The following is a 21,072-nucleotide window of genomic DNA, read 5'->3' on the forward strand; positions in this document are numbered from 1 at the left end:
AGCCCAAGATGGAGGTAGAAAGTGACAAAGGACAGGAGGACAGCTGGGGGAGTCAGGGAGGGCTCTGATGAGGAGGTGTACAGGTCCACCACCCCTTGTTCCCTTGTCTGAAGCTCTAAATTCCAAAAGGCTCTGGAATCAAAGTGTTTTGTTTTTGTTCTTGTATTTTTTCCCCCATGATTGGCACCAAAACCTAACCTAACCTGACTTAAAGTAATTTATAAATAGAATATGTAATGGTAACTAATTGGTAACTTAATTCTACTTGTGAGGATCAATCTGTTTAGCTGCAGATATATTAATGTTTGATGATGGAGCATTATTCCAGCCCCCTAGGGGGAGGTGCAGGAGGAGATGTTAGCTATTGGGTCTCTATACCTGGGAGTCTTTTTTTGGAGGGGGAATGTTTTGAGGCTTGGGGAATCTTAGTTCCCCAACCAGGGATTGAACCTGAGTTCTCAGCATTGAGACCTGGGGTCCCTGCAATGAGCTGCCACAGAATTCCCTGCACTGGCTTTTCCAAAAGCCACAAAATCTTGAGTTTTGAAGCATGTCTGACCCAAAGGTTATGGGTAAATGACACTGGATTGTATCTGAACCTTGCCTTGGTGGGTGGATATAATTTAGATGTGTAGCGATGTGGAGGGGATTTCAGGAAGAGGAAAAAGCATCATTTCACAGAGTCTGGATCTTGGTGTAAGTCAGTATCCAACCACTACATTTGCTTTAAAGGCGGAGATGGCCCGCATTTCTTTCTTTCTTTTTGTATTTATAATTCGGTGTATTTTTCTTTTTTTGTGAAAACTATTTATTTTATTGTTTATTATTCATTTACTTGGCTGCTCGGGGTCTTGACTGTGGCAGGCAAGAACTTCCATCTTCACTGAGGCATGCAGGATATTTTAGTTGGGGCATGCGAACTCTTAGTTGTGGCATGTGGGATCTAGTTCTCTGACCAGGTATCGAACTTGGGCATCCTGAATTGGGATCAAGATCTCAGGGAGATGTTCGGGGGCGGGGGGTGGGCGGGGAGGGAAGGGTGCAGGGGGGAGGCTCGTCTCTGTAGCTGCTGCACTGGGTGCTCCTCCCTAGGGCAGTGTCCAGTACAGAGGTCAGCACCCTCCCCCCACCTTCTCCCCAGCCTCCTCCCTGCCCTGTCCCCTCACTCCGTCCCCTGCTGGGATTGGGCTGGCTTGGGACCAGTTAACTGAGGGTGAGGGTTTCCAGTCATGGTCTCTGAAACGGCTCCAACATGCTCAGCAAGACCTCTGGGAGAGACCACCTATGGAAGGGGGTCTCAGGCACAGAGGCTGACCCTCCAGGCTGAGGGACTCCTCCCCACCTTGCTGCTCCCTATGAGCTGGAGGAGGAAGGCAGTGTGGCCTCACCTCCTGAGTCTGAGTCTCCTTTCTCCCTGGGAAAAGGGATGGGGTAAGTGTTTGCGAGTGTGCATGCGTGTGCATACTGGAGGGATGAGGTGTATGGGGAGGGGCAGGGTGCTCCCACCTCCCTGAATAAGTCTGGGCACAGGGGTCCTCCCATGCCCAGGATTGTCTCCTCTGGTGTCTCCCTCCCTCCTTGGTCCCCACCAGGCTTACTCACATTTCTCAAGGCCTGTTGTTGGATCTCTGACTCTCTGTGAATGTGACAAGGTCTTCATCCACTCTGCATCCAGAGAGAGCAGGGTCATGCAGAGGAGGGAAGGGGGAGGGAGGGACTTTGTAGAAGGAAGGGGGGAACCATTATGGAAGGAAGGTTGTGGGGAATGAACTTTTGCATACAAAAAACAAAACAAAAAAAATTTTTTTACCAGTTTAATTTAGTTTTGAAATCCCTGATTGTGCTGCCACCTGCCGTTCCACAGAGGGAAGGGCTAGAGATGCTTCTGCATTTTTAGGGACAGAAAAGCCTTGGGTTGGAGGCCCAGATGTCCCTTTCCAAATCTAATGGGAATCCCACCCCCCCTTCCTCAAGGCCCTTTCTGGTGACTGCGGCTGTGTTCAGGGTTCAGACTATGTTCAGGGTTCCTACCCAAAGAGCAGTGGAAATGGCAGTCTCTTCTCCCTCAATCCCATTCTCCCTGTCCTTAGTCAGCCAGCAGCTCTGGTCCAGGAATGACCAGGGTTCAATGCCCAGAATAATGGGACAGGAACAAGGGCTAGAGATGGGGAGTGCGGGGAGTGCAGGAGGGCGCAGGGTCTAAGCTCGGTTGACCTGGGGCCCTGCTCTGCTTCCCTCAGCAATGACACATTGAGGGAACTTACCTGGCAGTATAGTGGCTAAAATTCCATGTTTCTGATACAGGGGGGACAGGTTTGACCCCTGGTCAGGGAACTAAGATCCCACATGTCATGTGGTGCTGCTAATAAAGAAATTAACAAAAATGACACGTAGAACAGGGACTGCCATGACCCCAAAGCACCACTAGAGTCTATCTTAAAACAGGACTTCCCTGGTGGTCCAGTATGAAAAGGCAAAAAGACGTGATACTGAAAGATGAACTTCCCAGGTCGGTAAGTGCCCAATATGCTACCGCAGAAGAGTGAATGAACAGCTCCAGACGGAATAAGAGGAAGAGCCAAAGTGGACATAATGCCCAATTGCGGATGTGACTGGTGGTGAAAGTAAAGTTCAATGCTGTAAAGAACAATATTGCACAGGAACCTGGAATGTTAGGTCCATGAATCAAGGTAAATTGGAAGTGGTCAAACAGGAGATGGCAAGAGTGAACATCAATGTTTACGAATCAGTGAGCTAACATGGACCAGAAGGGGTGAATTTAATTCGGATGGCCATTATATTCACTACTGTGAGCAAGAATCCCTAAGAAGAAATGGAGTAGCCCTCATAGTAAAAAAAAGAGTACAAAATGCAGTCCTTCAGTGCAATTTCAAAAACAACAGAATGATCTCCATTCACTTCCAAAGCAAGCCATTCAATATTACAGTAATCCAAGTCTTTGTCCCAACCACTGATGCCAAGGAAGCTGAAACTGAACGGTTCCATAATGATCTACAAGATCTTCCAGAACTAACACCAAAAAAAGATGGTCCTTTTCATCATAGGGTACTAGAATGCAAAAGTAGGAAGTCAAGAGATGCCTGGAGTAAGATGCAAGTTTGGCCTTGGAGTACAAAACGAAGCAGGGCAAAGGCTAACAGAGTTTTGCCAAGAGAAAGTACTGGTCATAGTAAACACCCTCTTCCAAGAGCACAACAGACGACTCTTGGACATCACCAGATGGTCAATAGTGAAATCAGATTGACTATATTCTTTGCAGCCAAAGATGGAGAAGCTCTATACAGTCAGCAAATCAAGACCAGCAGCTGAGTGTGGCTAAGATCAAGAACACCTTATTGCAAAATTCAGACTTAAATTGAAGAAAGTAGGGAAAACCAGCAGGCCTTTCAGGTATGATCAAAATCAAATCTTATGATTGATTATACAGTGGAAGTGATAAATAGATTCAAGGGATGAGACCCGATAGAGTGCCTGAAGAACTATGGATGGAGGTTCATGACATTGTACAGCAGGTGGTGATTAAATCCATCCCCAAGAAAAAGAAATGTGAAAAGGCAAAATGGTTGTCTGAGGAGGCCTTACAAATAGTTGAGAAAAGAAGAGAAATGAAAGGCAAAGAAGAAAAGGAAAGATATACCCATCTGAATGCAGAATTCCAAAGAATAGCAAGGAGAGATAAGAAAGCCTTTCTCGGTGATCAATGCAAAGAAATAGATGAAAACAATAGAATGGGAAAGACTAGAGAGCTCTTCAAGAAAATTAGAGATACCATGGGAGCATTCCATGCAAAGATGGACACAATAAAGGACAGAAACAGTATGGACCTAACAGAAGCAGAAGATATTAAGAAGAGGTGGCAAGAATATACAGAAGAATTGTACAAAAAAGATCTTCATGACCCAGATAACCACGATGGTGTGATCACTCACCTAGAGCCAGACATCCTGGAATGGGAAGTCAACTGGGCCTTAGGAAGCATCGCTATGAGCAAAGCTAATGGAGGTAACGGAAATCCAGCTGAGCTTTTTCAAGTCCTAAAAGCTGATGCTGTGAAAGTGCTGCACTCAATATGCCAGCAAATTTGGAAAACTCAGCAGTGGCTACAGGACTGGTAAAGGTCAATTTTCATTCCAATCCCTAAGAAAGGCAGTGCCAAAGAATATTCAAACTAACACACAATTGCATTCAATTCACATGCTAACAAAGTAATGCTCAAAATTCTCCAACCTAGGCTTCAACAGTATATGAACCGAGAACTTCCAGATGTTCAAGCTGTATTTAGAAAAGGCAGAGGAATCAGAAATCAAATTGCCAGCATCCGCTGGATCATCGAAAAAGCAAGAGAGTTCCAGAAAAATATGTACTTCTGCTTCATTGACCACGCTAAAGCTTTGACTGTGTGAATCATAACAAACTATGGGACATTCTTAAAGAGATGGGAATACCAGACCACTTTACCTGCCTCCTGAGAAACCTGTATGCAGGTCAAGAAGCAACAGTAAAAACTGGACATGAAACAACAGACCAGTTCCAAATAGGAAAAGGAGTACGTCAAGGCTGTATATTGTCACCCTGCTTATTTAACTTATATGCAGAGTACATCATGAGAAACGCTGGGCTGGATGAAGCACAAGCTGGAATCAAGATTGCTAGGAGAAATATCAATAACCTCAGATATGCAGATGACACCACCCTTATGGCAGAAAGCGAAGAGGAACTGAAGAGTCTCTTGATGAAAGTGAAAGAGGAGAGTGAAAATGCTGGCTTAAAACTCAACACTTAGAAAACTAAAATCATGGCATCTGGTCCCATCTCTTCATGGCAAATAGATGGGGAACCAGTGACAGACTTCATTTTCTTCGGCTCCCAAATCACTGCAGATGGTGACTGCAGCCATGAAATTAAAAGATGCGTCTTCCTTGGAAGAAAAACCATGACCAGCCTAGACAGCATATTAAAAAGCAGAGATATTACTTTGCCGACAAAGGTCCATCTAGTCAAAGCTATGGTTTTTCTAGTAGTCATGTATGGATGTGGGTTGGACCATAAAGAAAGCTGAGCACAAGAATTGATGCTTTTGAACTGTGGAGCTGGAGAAGACTCTTGAGAGTCCCTTGGGCTTCAAGGAGATCAAACCAGTCAATCCTAAAGGAAATCAGTCCTGAATATTCATTGGAAGGACTGATGCTGGAGCTGAAGCTCCAATACTTTGGCCACCTGATGCAAAGAGCCAGCTCTTTAGAAAAGACCCTCATGCTGGCAAAGATTAAAGGCAGGAGAAAAGGGGACAACAGAGGATGAGATGACTGGATAGCATCAGCAACTCAATGTACATGAGTTTTAGCAAGATGGTGAGATGGTGAAGCACAGGGAAGCCTGGCTTGCTGCAGTCCATGGGGAGGTGAAGAGTCAGACATGACTGAGTGGCTGAACAAAAACCAATGGTTAAGACTCTGAGGTTCCAATGCAAGGAGTATGGGTTTAATCCCTGGTCAGGGAAGTAAAATCCCACATGCAGTGCAACCGAAAAAAAAAAAAAGAAAGAAAACTTTCCTCTTTCTCTCAATGGACTCAGGCCTGCCAATGACCTTGTCCATTAGGGAAACAAGGGCAGCTGAGGACGGGTTGGAGACATCCTCTTATCCTCAGCATCTGGTCCAGAGTGTGAGCCCCTGAGGGTCACGGCACCTGGGGCTGTGCAAACACTGTGTCTGTGAACAACCAGTGACTTGGTCTTTTCCGAGCGGAAACCAGGCCCTGAGAGGAGAAAGGGCTCTTGCCTCTCCTGTCCTCAGGCTGTCATGTTCTGTATTAAATGTTTGCTCTTTAGGGAAGCCTTCCTTCAACTATCCAGGCCTCTGGGAGAGACCACCTATGGAAGAGGGTTTCAGGCATAGAGGCCAACCCTTCAGGCCGAGGGACCCCCCACCTTGCTGCTCCCTATGGGTTGGAGGAGGAAGGCAGTGTGGCCTCACCTGAGGTCTGAGTCTCCTTTCTCCCCAGGAGGAGGGATGGGGCTTGTGTTTGCGACTGTGCATGTGTGTGCACACTGGAGGAATCAGGTGTGTGGGGAGGGGCAGGGTGCTCCCACCTCCCTGAGTAACTCTGTGCACAGGGGTCCTCCCGTGCCCAGGACTGTCTCCTCTGGTGTCTCCGTCCCTCCTTGGTCTCCATCAGGCTTACTCACATTTCTCAAGGCCTGTTGTTGGATCTCTGACTCTCATGACAGTGTCTTAATCTACTCTGTGTCCAGGGAGAGCAGGGTCATGCAGAGGAGGGAGGGACTGTGGAGGGGGGATGGGCTCACCATTCTGCGAGGATGATTGTATGGAATGAAATATTTTCATAAAGGAAACAGAAAAAAAATTCTGTTTTCCAGTTTAGTTTTGAAATCCCTGATCATGCTGCCACCTGCTGGCCTAGATGGGGAACTGCTGTGCTGTGCTTAGTCACTCAATCGTGTCTTTGCAACCCCATGGACTGTAGACCATCGGGCTCCTCTGTCCGTGGGGATTCTGCAGGCAAGAATACTGGAATGGGTTGCCATGCAACCCTCCTCCAGGGGATCTTCCCAAACCCGGGAACTCCCGGTCTCCCGCATTGCATGCGGATTCTTTACCCTCTAAGCCACCCTGGTAGCCTGCGAAGGGCTAGAGATGGGCTTTTAGGGACAGAAAAGCCTTGGGTTGGAGACCCAGATGTCCCTTTCCAAATCTGATGGGAATCCCCCCTTCCTCAGGGCCCTTCCTGGGGACTGCAGCTATGTGTTCAGGGTTCCTACCCAAAGGGCAGTGGAAATCGCAGTTGAGGAGGGTTGTTTCCTGGCCCTCTCTTCTCCGTTAACCCTGTTCTCCCTGTCCTTAGTCAGTCAGCAGCTCTGGTCCAGGAACAGCCAGGGGTTCAATGCCCGGAATAATGGAACAGGAGCAAGGATTAGACAGGAGAAGTGCAGGAGGCCACAGAGGAGAGACAAGCTTGGTTGCCCTGGGGTCCTGCCCTGCTTCCCTCAGCAATGACATGTTGAGGGAACTTACCTGAAGGCCCAGTGGTTGAAACACCATGTATCCGATGCAGGGTGTGTAGGTTCGATCTCTGGCCAGGGAACTAAGATCTCACATGCCATGTGGTGCAGCTAATGAAGAAATTTACAAAAAGGACACGTACAGCAGGGGCTGCTGCAACCACAAAGCACCACTAGGGTCTGTTTCAAGGCCCTCCCAGGACTTCCCTGGTGGTCCAGGGATTAGGACTCCCAGCTTCCAATGTAGGGGACGTGGGTTTGATCCCTGGTCTGGGAACTAAGATCCCAGCAAAAAAAAAAAAAAAAAATCCTCCTCTCCCCTCAATGGACTCAGGCCTGCCAATGAAGTTGTCCCTTAGAGGAACAAGGGCAGCTGAGGATGGGTTGGAGACATCCTCTTATCCTCAGCATCTGGTCCAGAGTGTGAGCCCCTGAGGGTCATGGCGCCAGGGGCTGGGCAAACAGGCTGGCTGTGGACCACCAGTGACTTGATCTTTTCTGAGCAGAAGCCAGGTCCCTGGGAGGAGAGAGAGCTCTTGTCTCTTCCATCCTCCAGGCCATTGTGTTCTGTATTAAATGTCTGCTCTTTAGGGAAGCCTTCTCTCCAGGGCTCAGAGACACCACGACAATGTGTTCCCCAGGGAGGCTCATATCCAGAATGGCCTCTGAGTTCTCAGGCCTCTGTCGTCTACCCTGCTTGTTTCCCCTATTAGAGGAGTCCCTCCATCTCTCTACCTGCCCGCTCACTTATGCATTTGGAAGCTACCTATTTAATGTGTCAGGTGCTTTCCCAGGCTCTGGGGCAGCTCCCTGTGAGGCAGCGAGCAGGTCATCACTGAATGTAGTCTGAGAGCAGGCACACAGAAGAGGCCAGGTGGATCCAGGTTGGAGGGTTTCTCCAGCAGGCTCGTATGTCAGAGCCAAGGAGTGGATCTGCTGGCAGGGCTGACCCATGACACGACCCACGACATGATCTATGCCCTGTCAGGTGAGGAAGGACCAAAGATAGGGGAGAGGGTGAGGGCCAGATCAGGAGGCAAGAAAGAAGGGGCATCTTGGGACTTCCCTGGGGGTCCAGTGGTTAAGACTTCACCTTCCAATGCAAGGGGTGAGGGTTCGATCCCTGTTTGTGGAGCTAGGCTCTCACATGCCTTTTGGTAAAAAAAAAAAAATCAAAATATAAAACAGAAGCAATATTGTAATAAATTCAATAGACTTTAAAAATGGTCTAAAAAATGGTCTAAATAAAAAAAGATCTTAAAAAAGAAAGAAGGCACATCTGGTCTAGCAAATTGGCAGTGTGTGTATGTCTCTGTGTGTGTGTGTGTGTTGTGTGTTTACCATGATGGTAGGATGGAAGATGTATAGGTAGACGAGGTGGTCCAAGAAGGTAAGTCTTGGCAGGAGCTCTCCCATCTGTCCTGGGGATTCTGAGTTCTGTCCTGATAGCATGTAGCATGACTGGACCTCATTAGCTCAGCCCCAGCCTGACCCCCATTCTGCCCAACCACACACGACAACCTTGACTTATATGCAGTGTTGGGCTTCCCTGGTGGATCAAATGGTAAGGAATCTATCCACAGTGCAGGAGACCAGGGTTCTATTCCAGGGTCGGGAAGATCCCCTGGAGAAGGAAATGGTAAGCCATTCCAACATCCTTGCCCGGAGAATTCCATGGACAGAGGAGCCTGGCAGGCTGCAGTTCATAGTGTGGTAAAGAGTCAGACAGGACTGAATAACTAACATTCATTTCCTTCATACACTGTGTTATACCCTTGACTTACACCCTGGGCAGAAAGAATGAAGATTTCTCAGGCACTTGTTTTGAAACCAGTACTGAAGACATTGTTATATTATCATGCCTTTTAAGATTTGATTCTGGGGAGAAAAAAGTTTCTCTCTTAAGTTAATGAAAGTTATCCCTCTGTGGATATATTTATATCTATATACCTATATAACTGCACCTATATCTGTATCTACCTCTATCTATATCTAGATATGTCTAGATATACATGTCTATATATACATATGTCTAGATATAGATATGTCTGGATATACAGATGTATAGACTCCACTATTTGCTAAATTTTATTTAATGAGTACATGTTACTTTTATTTATCTTACTTGTTTTTATTATTGAAAATGTGGTATGAGTTTCTCCCTACCAAGGAAAAAGACATATCCCTACATATTCTAGACATTGCCTTGGTAGGAGAGAAACTCATACCATGTTTTCAATAATAAAAATAAATATAGTAATTAAAACCAATATATCCTCTTTAAATAAATAAATTTAGCAAATAGTGGAGAATAAGGGAAAACAAAACTGCCACAATCATTAAAAGTAACTCAGTTTAATATTTTGAATATTTTATACTACCTATAGGTTTAAAAAGGGAACTTACCACATGTATGTATAACTTTGAATTCTGCTATTTTTCAAAGATAAATTCAACCTTTAACCATATAGCTAACTTGACCTTGAAGGCTAGCAAATTTGCTCTCTTCTGTTTTACAGTATTCATTTTTGTTTACATCTGAAAAAGTGCATTTTATTTGCTTCTTTTATGGTGCATCAGCTCAGTTCAGTTCAGTCGCTCTGCCGTGTCTGACTCTTTGCGACCCTATGGACTGCAGCACGCCAGGCCTCCCTGTCCATCACCAACTCCTGGAGTTTAGTCAAACTCATGTCCATTGAGTCGGTGATGTCATCCAACCATCTCATCCTCTGTTGTCCCCTTCTCTTCCCACCTTCAATCTTTCCCAGCATCAGGGTATTTTCCAATGAGTCGGTTCTTCGCATCAGGTGGTCAAAATCTTGGGAGTTTCAGCATCAGTCCTTCCAATGAATATTCAAGATTGATTCCCTTTAGGATGGACTGGTTGGATCTCCTTGCAGTCCAAGGGACTCTCAAGAGTCTTCTCCAACATCACAGTTCAAAAGCATCAATTCTTTGGCACTTAGCTTTCTTTATAGTCCAACTTTCACATCCATACAGGACTACTGGAAAAACCATAGCTTAAACGAGACAGACCTTTGTTGGCAAAGTAATGTCTCTGCTTTTTAATATGCTGTCTAGGTTGGTCATAACTTTTCTTCCAAGGAGCAAGCAGCTTCTAATTTCATGGCTGCAGTCACCATCTGCAGTGATTTGGGAGCCCCCCAAAATAAAGTCAGTCACTGTTTCCATTGTTTCCCCATCTATTTGCCATGAAGTGATGGGACCAGATGCCATGGTCTTAGTTTTCTGAATGTTGAGCTTTAAGCCAACTTTTTCACTCTCCTCTTTCACTTTCATCAAGAGGCTCTTTAGTTCTTCTTTGCTTTCTGCCATAAGGGTGGTGTCATCTGCATATCTGAGGTATTGATGTGTCTCCTGGCAATCTTGATTCCAGCTTGTGCTTCATCCAGTCCAGCATTTCTCATGATGTATTCTGCATATAAGTTAAATAAGCAGGGTGACAATATACAGCCTTGATGTACTCCTTTTCCTATTTGGAACCAGTCCATTGTTCCATGTCTAGTTCTAGCTGTTGCTTTCTGACCTGCACACAGATTTCTCAGGAGGCAGGTCAGGTGGTCTGGCATTCCCATCTCTTTAAGATGAAAAAAAAAAGCATCAGCTCAAGTCCTTATTAAAATGAAAGAATTGGTCTTTTCAGGTGGAGCAGTGCTTGATGGTGCAGACAGGGCCTGAGGATTCCAGCAGTGCTGGGAACGCCTACAGGAACATCCATCCAGGGCTGGGCTCATGGAGGAGTTGCAGTAGCGGGGCCGGCGGGAAGCTGTGACCACCTGTTGTGATCTTCACCAAGAGAGTGCCTGAAGGGATGTGGGGACTGGGGGTGGGCGATACAGCAGGTCTTCAGGACAACTATAGGTGTTGAGGTGTGCTGAAAAGCACATGTCTTCACTGTCCTGTATCAGCTGTGGGGTTTGCAAAAGTCCCTTATCCCCCTGAGCTTCAGTTTCCTTCTTGGTAAAACAGAGGATAACAACTCAACCTTTGCAAAGTTGGTGTGAGGAGTCAATGAAGTAACACAGGAAGCGCCTGGTTGGTTTTTTTTTTTTTTTTCTGATTTAAAACAACAAAAAGAGCTACAATTCCAAATGCAGCCATGGGTTGTGCTTGGTGAAGCCAAGAGTTTGAGTATTTGAAGGTGGACTACAGGGGCTTCAGAATGTTCCAGAAATGAAATGAATTGAGACTACTCCTTCACAGCACTTGAACAGGGGGATGAGAAGGTGACTGTCTCCTAAGAGAGTACAGAAGAAGCTGGGTCCGCAGGAGATGAAGTTCAGAGCAGAGATGAATGGGGCTTCCCGGGTGTGGCAGAACCCCCCTAGGAAGGTGGAGGGTGAGGAGGCGGGGCTGTGGGAGGCGAGGATCTCTCTGGCTCTGTGGACTAGTTAGGTCTCCCTCCTCCACCCGCCCACACCCGGGGCTCAGTCCTGAACCCAGCGCTCTCCCGTCTGGGCTCCACTGTGGGCGACCAGCCCGGCCCCTCGGGGTCAGTCCTTCCCGCCCATCACTCCCCGGATCCAGTCCACGTAGTCGAGCACTTTGGTGTAGAAGCCGTACCCCTTGCCACACCCGACGCCCCAGGACACGATGCCCGTGGCCACCCAGCGGCGGGCACGATCGTCCCACACCACGAAGGCGCCGCCGCTGTCCCCCTGGCAGACACTCTGCGGCCGCGTCTGGTCCCCGGCGCAGAACATGCCGTTGGTGAACGCCTCGGGCCTCCGCCTCTCCCGGAGCCAGGCCTCGCAGGCCGCCCTCGGGGCCACGGGCAGCCGCGAGTACTTGAGCTTGGTGCTCAGCCAGCCCATCTCCACGCCGAAGCCGCTGACGTAGCCCCACCGGCCGGGCCGGTACAGGGCCTCGCGGTCCGGCAGGCAGACTGGGAGGAGGTGGGGGCCCAGGGGGACGCTGCGCTCCAGCTCCAGGAGCGCGATGTCTCCATGGAAGTCGTGGGGCTCGTCCTGACGGTAGTCCGGGTGCACGAACACGCGGCGCACGGGGTGGCCGCCCCGCTCCAGCATCTGGTCTGTGTCCGTGTGGCCCAGGAACACCTGGGCCCTCCGGTTCTTCCCGAGCAAGATGCTGTCCTTGGGGTGGATGGTGTGGGCAGCGGTGAGAACCCAGCGGTCGCCCAGCAGGGCCCCGCCGCCCCTGCCATAGATGCTGGTGAGGGCCTGCCAGGGGAAGCTGCCCAGCTCAGCTCTGGAGGCGCCAAGGGACTCCTGGGTCTGGGAGATGGGGACCACCGGCCGTCCACACGCTGAGAGAGAGGAGGGGTAAAGTCAGCGCTGTATCAAGAGACGCTTATTGAAAACCTGCTTCTGCAACCTCCTCTTCCTCCTCAGCCATTTTTAAAGCTGCTTTCTGATTTTCATCTTTATTTACTTACTTATTTGGCTGCACCATGCAGGCATGTAGGATCTTAGTTCCCTGACCAGGGATCGAACTTGTGCTCTCTGTAGCGGAAGTGCAGATTCTTAACCAGTTGCACCACTTTTTTCCTAAGCCACTTTTTTAGACTCCCTGCCACCTTCTTTGAACAATATCCTGCAGCAAGCAGCATTTGTCTGCGGTGTCTCCTGTCTGTCTGCATGTCATTTCTGTATTTTTGACATCTCCCCCTCCCAGAGCATGAGGTCAGGTTGCCCCTAGAGCTTTCTGTGGCTCTGGAGTAAAACCTGACAAAGGTACTAAGATTGGGTTAGAAAGGCAATGCTTGACTCAAAAATTGAGTTTCAAAAATGGTGGATCTGAGGGAATTCCCTGGCCGTCCAGGGGTTAGGACTCTGTGCTCCACTGCCATTGTAATCCCGTTCAGTCCCTGGTCATTGAACTAAGATCCCAAAAGCTGAATGACTCAGTCAAAAAATTCAAAACAAAACAGGCAACCAGCTAACAATGCTAGATCTGAACCGTCATCTATTGCCGGTAGGAATGTAAAATGGTTCAACTGCTGTGGAAAACGGTGTGGCGATTCCTCAAAAAGTTAAACACAGAGTTAGTATGTGGGCCAGCAATTCCACTCCTAGGTCTATACACAAGAGAAATGAAGGTGTTCTCACTGTAGCAATACCCATAAAAAGCAAAAAAGTGTAAATGACCCAAATGTCAACCAAGCACTGAATGGATAAACAAAATGGTTTATCTGCATGGGGTGGAATTCTTACTCAGCCATGAGAAGGAGTGGAGTACTGACACATGCTACGGCGTGGGTGAACCTGGAAAACATTACACTCACTGAAAGAAGCCAGGCGCAAAAGCTCTTGCATGATCCCCTTGAGATGCCATGTCCAGAACAGGCAAGTCCATAGAGACAGAAAGTGGTGAGTGGTTGCCAGAGGACTGGGAGAAGGTAGAGTTGGAGTCTCTTTTGGGGATGAGGGAAATGTTCTAGAATAAGTGCGAATGGTTGCAGAACATCGTGAACTTGCTAAAAATGACTGAATTGTGCACTTTATGATTTTTATGTTGTATGAACTTCACATTACACACATAAAAAACGCTTTAAAACAATGCTAGGCTTTCAGGCACTATAGCATCAAGGTAGGGAGATATTTGGGGGAAGAGAGCCTATCTGTGTATCCTTAAAGCAGACCATGTCAAGAGAGGGTTTTCCCTTCTTTCAACCCATCTGTTTCTCTTCCTCCTTCATTTTCCATCTGGTTAACTCCCTTCTGGCTTTTCCTTTCTGGGTTATCCCTTGACCCTCAAGAAGAAGGGGTGAGTTCCTTGCTCCTCCTTTTCTGGGCCTTCTTGGTTCCCCTTTCTTTCCTCACTTTCTGCCTTTTCTTCCCCCTTTCTATTCTAAGGCCGCCCGGCACCCACAGGCCCAAACGCAGCTGAGGCCCTTCTGGGAAGCGGCCATCTTCATGGCACCAGAGGTGCCCACTCACCAGGCACACAGCGGGGAGCCTCCTCCCTTTCCTGGGTCTGCTTCCAGGGCACCTGGACAGTGCAGGTGAGTGTCCCTGAGGAGTGAAACGAGGGAGGCAGAGAATAGGCTCAGATCTGGGAGGTAGGGGCTCAAAGAGGCCTCAGGTCTCTCGGGGGTGGGAGGGGAGTAAGACAGGTAGGAACTGAATCTTCAGCAGATGGGGACTCACCTGAGGGCTCGGCCTCGTAATAGGGCTCCTGGCAGCAGCTCTGGATCTCACTGGGGTTGTCTCCAGGTGTGTGAATGGCCTTGGGGCCCCCAGTGGCCTGGTTGATGGGCTGAGTATAATTCACAGCTATAGGAAAACAGTGGTCATGAGTACGGAGAACAGAATTGCAAACTGGCAACCCAGGTATTGAATCTGGTCTGTCGCCATATTTAGTTTGACCTGCACAGTCTTTTGGAAATTTTTTTAATTTATTTGGCATTGCATCACAGCTTGGAGGATCTTAGTTCCCCGACCAGGGATTAAACCCAGGTCCTTGACAGTGAAAGCATCAACTCCTAACCACTGGACTGCAGGGAATTCCCAGCACAGTCTTTTCTTCTTTTTTTAAACATTTGAATTATTTGAATTGTTCTTCACCAATCAGATTGTTAATGCTAAAAAAGTCTGAAAATAACTGTGAAATTAGGGAAGGGGAAACAGACATTTTTCATATGTGGTTAGTGGGAGTATAAATTAGTAAAACTTTTGTAGGGAGAGTTAGCAATATCAAAATTAAAATTGCACACATTTTTCAATTTTTTATTTCTAAGAATTTATCTTCATGCATGTGCTCAATGATATATATATGAAGATGTTCAGAGCAGTACTGTTTGTAGGATCTGACTATCAGTGAAAGACTGATGAAATATACTATGATGCATCAGTAAAGGAATATTGTATGGTCTTTAAAAGAATCAGGCAACGCTAATTGCCTAAACCCTGGTGGTGCAGTGGTTCGGACTCAGCATTTCCACTGCCAGGGCCTGAGTTTGATCTCTGGTCAGGGAGCTAAGATCCCACAAGCTACAAGATGTGGCCAATATATATATATATATATTTAATTGAATGAAAAAGGGCAAATTTAAAACATCGTGACTAGTATGCAACACACACACACCACAGTATTTGTATTCAAGTGGCTTAGAATGCCTTTGGAAGAATACCCAGGAAACAGAACAGGGTCACTTTTGGGCAAGGGAGCCAGGGACGGCCAGAGATCAGAGAAAGATTATTTTTACTGAAAATTTTACTCATGGGCATGCCTTATCTTTCAAAAAGCCTGGGGTTACCATTTGTAAATCTAGAATTTCACTTAAAACTCTGAATTTTCAGCTTCGGTTAAAATATGAGATGATCTGCCAGCACTGGGGCTGTCAATCTGCAGGGAGACAATGGAGCTGATCTGGTGCTCAGGTACCAGGCTGCTCACCAGAGGGCAGGCTGGGCAGCAAGTGGCTAAGCCCTGGTATCCCGAACGCCCAGTCTCAGCTTCCACTGGTCACTTCAAGATACCAGGGAGGGCTCCCCTAGTGTTCCAGTGGTTAAGAATCTGCCTTACAATGCAAGCAATGTGAGTTTGACCCCTGGTCGAGGAAGATCCCGCATACCACGGAGCAACTAAGCCCGTGCACCACTAACTATTGAGCCCATGTTCCACTATAAGAGAAGCCACCGCAGCAAGAAGCCCGAGCACCGCAACTAGAGAGTAGCCCCCGTCACTGCAACTAGAGAAAGCTGGCAAGCATCAATGAAGACCCAGCACAGCCAAAAAATAAATAAATCTTAAAAAAAAAAAAAAAGATACCAGGGCCAGTGTTGTGGGCAGGGACTTCCCTCCCTGCACCCTGGGGGCACCCTCACCCACGGCTTGGTAGAGGGCCAGGAAGCCCTTGTGGAGGCCTGGGGTCTTGTCTTCAGAGGCCGGGGCACTGAAGGTCAGCCGCAAACTGTTCCCTGAGGACACAAACTCCCTCTGACCAGGGGGCCTGCCCAGCAGGGAGCCCTGCTGACCGCAGAACTGGCCGAGATCCATCCCACTGGCTGTGATCTGCAAGTGGAGGGGGTAGGCAGGTATGGGGTGATCCTGACCAACCGTGGTCATAGGGTCATGTCAGTGTGGACCCCAGCCCTGTCTTGAAGGTTCTGCACATTGTTGGGGTTTGGAAGCTGTACCACCTCCTTGAAACTTCCTTAAGTCAGTTCCTGTTCTATTCCTGTTTCCCAAGTTTCTTCAATCCATGACCAGATATCTAGCTGATTTCTTTAGCCTGCCATAGTTACATTATACAGCCCACCTTATTTTAGGAATTGAAATGGAAACTTATAATAAATGGATTGTACAATGTTATAGATGGAAGTTCATAACATTGTACCAGAGGCTGTGATCAAAATAATTTCCAAGAAAAAGAAATGCAAAAAGGCAAGATGGTTGTCTGAGGAGGCCTTACAAATAGCTGTGAAAAGAAGAGAAGTGAAAGGCAAAGGAGAAAAAGAAAGATATACCCATCTGAGTGCAGAGTTTCAAAGAATAGCAAGGGGAGATAAGAAAGCCTTCCTAAATGAAGAATGCAAAGAAATAGAAAAAAACAATAGAATGGGAAACACTAAAGATCTCTTCAAGAAAATCAGAGATACCAAGGGAACATTTCATGCAAAGATGGGCACAATCAAGGACAGAAACGGTATGGACCTAACAGAAGCAGAAGATATTAAGATGAGGTGGAAAGAATGCACAGAAGAACTATACAAAAAAGATCTTCATGACCCAGATAACCATGATGGTGTGATCACTCACCTAGAGCCAGACATCCTGGAATGTGAAGTCAAGTGGGCCTCAGGAAGCATCACTACAAACAAAGCTAGAGGAGGTGATGGAATTCCAGTTGAGCTATTTCAAATCCTAAAAGATTATGCTGTGAAAGTGCTGCACTTAATATGCCAGCAAATTTGGAAAACTCAGCAGTGGCCACAGGACTGGAAAAGGTCAGTTTTCATTCCAATCCCAAAGAAAGGCAATGCCAAAGAATGTTCAAACTACTGCACACTTGCACTCATTTCACACATTAGCAAAGTAATGCTCAAAATTCTCCAAGCTAGGCATCAACAGTATGTGAACTGAGAACTTCCCAGATGTTCAAGGTGGAGTTAGAAAAGGCAGAGAAACCAGAGATCAAATTGCCAACATCTGTTGGATCATAGAAAAAGTACGAGAATTCCAGAAAACCATCTACTTCTGCTTTATTGACTACACCAAAGTCTTTGACTCTGTGGATCACAACAAACTGTGGAACATTCTTAAAGCAATGGGAATACCAGACCACCCTACCTGCCTTCCTAGAAACCTATATGCAGGTCAAGAAGCAACAGTTCTGGACATGGAACAATGGACTGGTTCCAAACAGGGAAAGGAGTAAGTCAAAGCTGTATATTGTCACCCTGCTTATTTAACTTCTACATCATGTGAAATGCCGGGCTGGATGAAGCACAAGCTGGAATCAAGATTGCCAGGAGAAATATCAATAACCTCACATATGCAGATGACACCACCCTTATGGCAGAAAGTGAAGAGGAACTAAAGAGCCTCTTGATGAAAGTGAAAGAGGAAAGTGAAAAATTTGGCTTAAAACTCAACATTAAAAAAACTAAGATCATGGCATCCAGTCCCACCACTTCATGGCAAATAGATGGGGAAACAAAGGAAACGGTGACAGATTTTATGTTCTTGGTCTCCAAAATCACTGCAGATGGTGACTGCAGCCATGAAATTAAAAGACGCTTGCTCCTTGGAAGAAAAACAATGACAAACCTAGACAGCATATTAAAAAGCTGAGACATTACCTTGCCAACAAAGATCTGTCTAGTCAAAGCTATGATTTTTTCCAGTAGTCATGTATGGATGTGAGAGTTGGACTGTAAAGAAAGGCTGAGCGCCGAAGAATTGATGCTTTTGAACTGTGATGTTGGAGAAGACTCTTGAGAGTCCCTTGGACTGAAAGGAGATCAAACCAGTCAATCCTAAATGAAATCAATCCTGACTATTCATTGGCAGGACTGATGATGAAGCTCCAATACTTTGGCCATCTGATGCGAAGAACTGACTCATTGGATAAGATGCTGATACTGGGAAAGATTGAAGGCAGGAGGAGAAGGGGACAACAGAGGATGAGATGGTTGGATGGGATCACTGACTCAATGGACATGAGTTTCAGCAAGCTGCGGGAGTTGGTGATGGACAGGGAAGTCTGGCGTGCTGCAGTCCATGGGGTTGCAAAGAGTCTGACGCGACTGAGCGATTTAACTGAACTGAACATCCAGCTCCTAAGCCCGACAGTGCAGGCATACACCATGCTTGATGCTGCATTTTTAATGACTGATGTGTGAGTTCTTGCTTTCGACTCTAGGGATTTGCAGTGTTTGTGTGTCCCTTGGTGAGGCTTCCTGACCTGTGGCCTTCTCTCTTGTTGGTGGGGCCCAGATGGCAGGGTGCACAGGTAAGCATGGTGCCTCAGCTGGGAGACCTGGCTTCCTGGGTAAGCCTCGAGTTTCAGGGCCTGGCCCCCTCCCACTGCCCTGGGGCTCCAGCAAGGGCCCTCCCCATGTGGAGTCCCTCCAGAACCCCACCCAGCTCACTGTGATGGAGTCCCGCTCACAGTCCGGGGACGGTTCCAGGTCAAAGTCCTGGAACAGGAGCCTCACAGCATAGCCCTCTGGAGCCTCGATGTCCGTGGAGCTCTCCTGGCCTTTGACGTATGGCTCCGGGTACCCAGGGGACGTCAGCTTCTGGGGCAGCCACTGGGCCAGCAGCACCACGGAGCCCTGTGTGGGGCAAGCCTGGAGGACTCCCCAGAGGAGGAACCACCACTTGGGAGTGGGCCAGCGCAGATGGGGCTGCATGGCTGTGGCCTGGGGCCTGCGGAGACATGAGGGGGGCAGGTGGCGCTAAGAGCTGAGAGGACTGGGCCCCTCTGTCCACACCCTTATGGCCCCTCCTGCCCCAATTCCTTCAGCCTCCTGGTCAGCCTGTGCTTTGACTGTGGGTTTTGCACTGCTGCCCACCTCCCTGGAGAGGCCCATCCAAGCAGGGGCTGTTTTCTGTCTGCTTCAGCCAACCCCAGGCCCACCCTGGCGTCTGAGGAGCCTGGAGGTTTACAAGTGAGAGGCATTTACATGTGATAGTGTCCTGGCTGGAGCTTGAGCCAATACACCCCAGGGATGGCTGCTGGAGGGAGGGTGGGTGTGTGTGTGTGTGTGTGTGTGTGTGTGTGTGTGTGTGTGTGTGCACATCTGGTGTGTGTGTGTGTGTGTGTGTGTGTGTGTGTGTGTGTGTGTGTGTGTGTGCACATCTGCCCCAGGGTGCCTTTCCCGTGTCCCCAGACTTCTCTCTGCCTCTAATCTCCTCAGCCTCCTCAGCCTCTCCATCCTCCCCAGTCTCCTCAGCCTTTCCAGCCTCTCCAGCCTCCTCAGCCTCTCTAGCCCCTCCAGGCACACTCACATGTCGTGTCGCCTGGGCAGCGGGTGGAGTGAGGCTTCCCCAGAAACAGTTCCCACAACTCTGAGACCAGGCATCTGGAACCCGACATCTGAGTCCTGAGAGGACTTGGCCCGGGCCAGGGAACAGGAAGTGGGGCTGGAGAAGGCCCTGTGGGGGAGGAGGGAGAAGTTACTGGAAATGAGTTGAGTAATTCTCCGCAGTTCCCTTTTCTCTAATTCTCTGGATTGAGCGCCACCTGCTGTCTGATTCAAGAATAGCTCACCTACCCCAAAGCAGAGGAAAAACAACTCCACAACCGCCCTGGCCCCAAGAGGCCATCAGGGGTGGGTGGAGGCACCAACTCTTGTCTTTTTCGCACTGTTTAATTTTTACCGTGTGCGTGTCTCACACTCGGTAGGATGGCTCCTTCTGAGTTAGCCTTTCGCCTTTAATCAGCAAGACTTCTCCTTCCCTGACCTCCTGCTCATTCTGTAACCAGCCAGCCTCTTGTAGACATTGAACTTTGTGACCACGCTACCTCCCGCCTCACCAAACAGGACTTGGGGCCGCCCTGAGGCAGTCCTTGAATCCGGCTCACAGGCCCCGGATGCTGCTTGTCCAGCAGGCTCGGGCTGACGCAAGACAGGGTCTGTTTCAGGCCAAAGCTTCTGTAGGCAGGTGGAGGGGGGTGGGGGCGTGTCTGTGGACAAAGGGCTGCCCTGTCTGAACGCCCAGTACGTGCCATAAAGCTGATTCCTGTCTCTCCTGGTAGGTCACAACGCAGGGATTCCTCCTGTTAATTCAAGTACCTGCAGGCTCCGAAGCTCTTAAAAACTTTGGGGGAAAAAAAAAAAGGTCAAACAGAGTAATGGAATTTTACCTTTATGCTAGAAAGGAGAAGAGAGTCCCAAAGGTATCTGTCTGGTCTAACAAATAAACCACAGTCTCACAAGTACTTATGCTTTCTGGAAATGGAAAAGGTTAATTAGTTAATTTACTATTATTTTGTGGACCATTTTTAAAGACTTTATTGAATTTGTTACAATATTGCTTCTGTTTATGACTCAACTGGTAAAGAATCTGCCTGCAATGTGGGAGACCTGGGTTCCATCCTTGAGTTGTGACGATCCCCTGGAGAAGGGGAAGGCTACCCAACTCTGGGATTCTGGCCTGGAGAATTCCATGGACTGTATAGTCCATGGGGTCACAAAAAATCGGACACGACTGAGTGACTTCCACTTTCACTTTTCTGTTTTACATTTTGGTTTTTTGGCTGCAAAGTACCTAGGACCTTAGCTTCTGGACCACGGGTTGAACATGCACTCCCTGCATTGGATGCTGAAGTCTTAACCTCTGAACCGTCAGGAAAGTTCCTGAAGAGGTTAAGTTAAATATCGTTTTCAGAGGAATAAGTTATTAATGGCTGACCAGAGTTGCAGCCTTTTGTTTGTTTGTTTTGGGGCTGTGCTACACAGCAGACAGGATCTTAGTCCCCCAACCAAGGATTGAACCTGCCCCAGGCAGTGAAAGCTTGGCATCTTAACCACTGGATTTCCAGAGAATTCCTGAGGTGCCGCCTTTTAAAGTTTATAGATGCCATTGCACTGCTC

At 47.9% G+C, this 21,072-nt stretch overlaps 1 protein-coding gene across 2 annotated transcripts; it reads right to left on the reverse strand.

The window, feature by feature from the left end:
* Positions 1-10,668: 10,668 nt before the first annotated feature.
* On the reverse strand, positions 10,669-19,788 carry C1RL (complement C1r subcomponent like). 2 transcript variants are annotated; one of them, XM_043882274.1, is made up of 7 exons: positions 19,750-19,788; positions 19,484-19,630; positions 18,622-18,901; positions 15,853-16,039; positions 14,173-14,298; positions 13,963-14,037; positions 10,669-12,329 (listed from the first exon to the last, which is right to left on the reverse strand). In XM_043882274.1, exons 2-7 carry the CDS (start codon positions 19,555-19,557, stop codon positions 11,557-11,559), a joined length of 1,515 nt encoding a protein of 504 aa, XP_043738209.1. In that variant the 5' UTR covers positions 19,558-19,630; positions 19,750-19,788; the 3' UTR covers positions 10,669-11,556. The 2 variants fall into 2 exon arrangements, with proteins under 2 accessions (XP_043738209.1, XP_043738210.1); XM_043882275.1 differs by lacking the exon at positions 19,750-19,788 and having other exon boundaries at positions 19,480-19,571.
* Positions 19,789-21,072: the final 1,284 nt, after the last annotated feature.

This window comes from Cervus elaphus, chromosome 22 (genome assembly GCF_910594005.1).
Source record: "Cervus elaphus chromosome 22, mCerEla1.1, whole genome shotgun sequence".
Taxonomy (NCBI): domain Eukaryota; kingdom Metazoa; phylum Chordata; class Mammalia; order Artiodactyla; family Cervidae; genus Cervus; species Cervus elaphus.

Coding starts and splice junctions, on each gene's coding strand:
- C1RL (XM_043882275.1), bottom strand. CDS start 19,571: ATGTCGGGTTCCAGATGCCTGGTCTCAGAGTTGTGGGAACTGTTTCTG. Junction 18,902..19,479: donor CCAGGCGACACGACATGTGA/GTGTGCCTGGAG, acceptor ATGTCTCCGCAG/GCCCCAGGCCACAGCCATGC. Junction 16,040..18,621: donor GTGAGCGGGACTCCATCACA/GTGAGCTGGGTG, acceptor CTCCACTTGCAG/ATCACAGCCAGTGGGATGGA.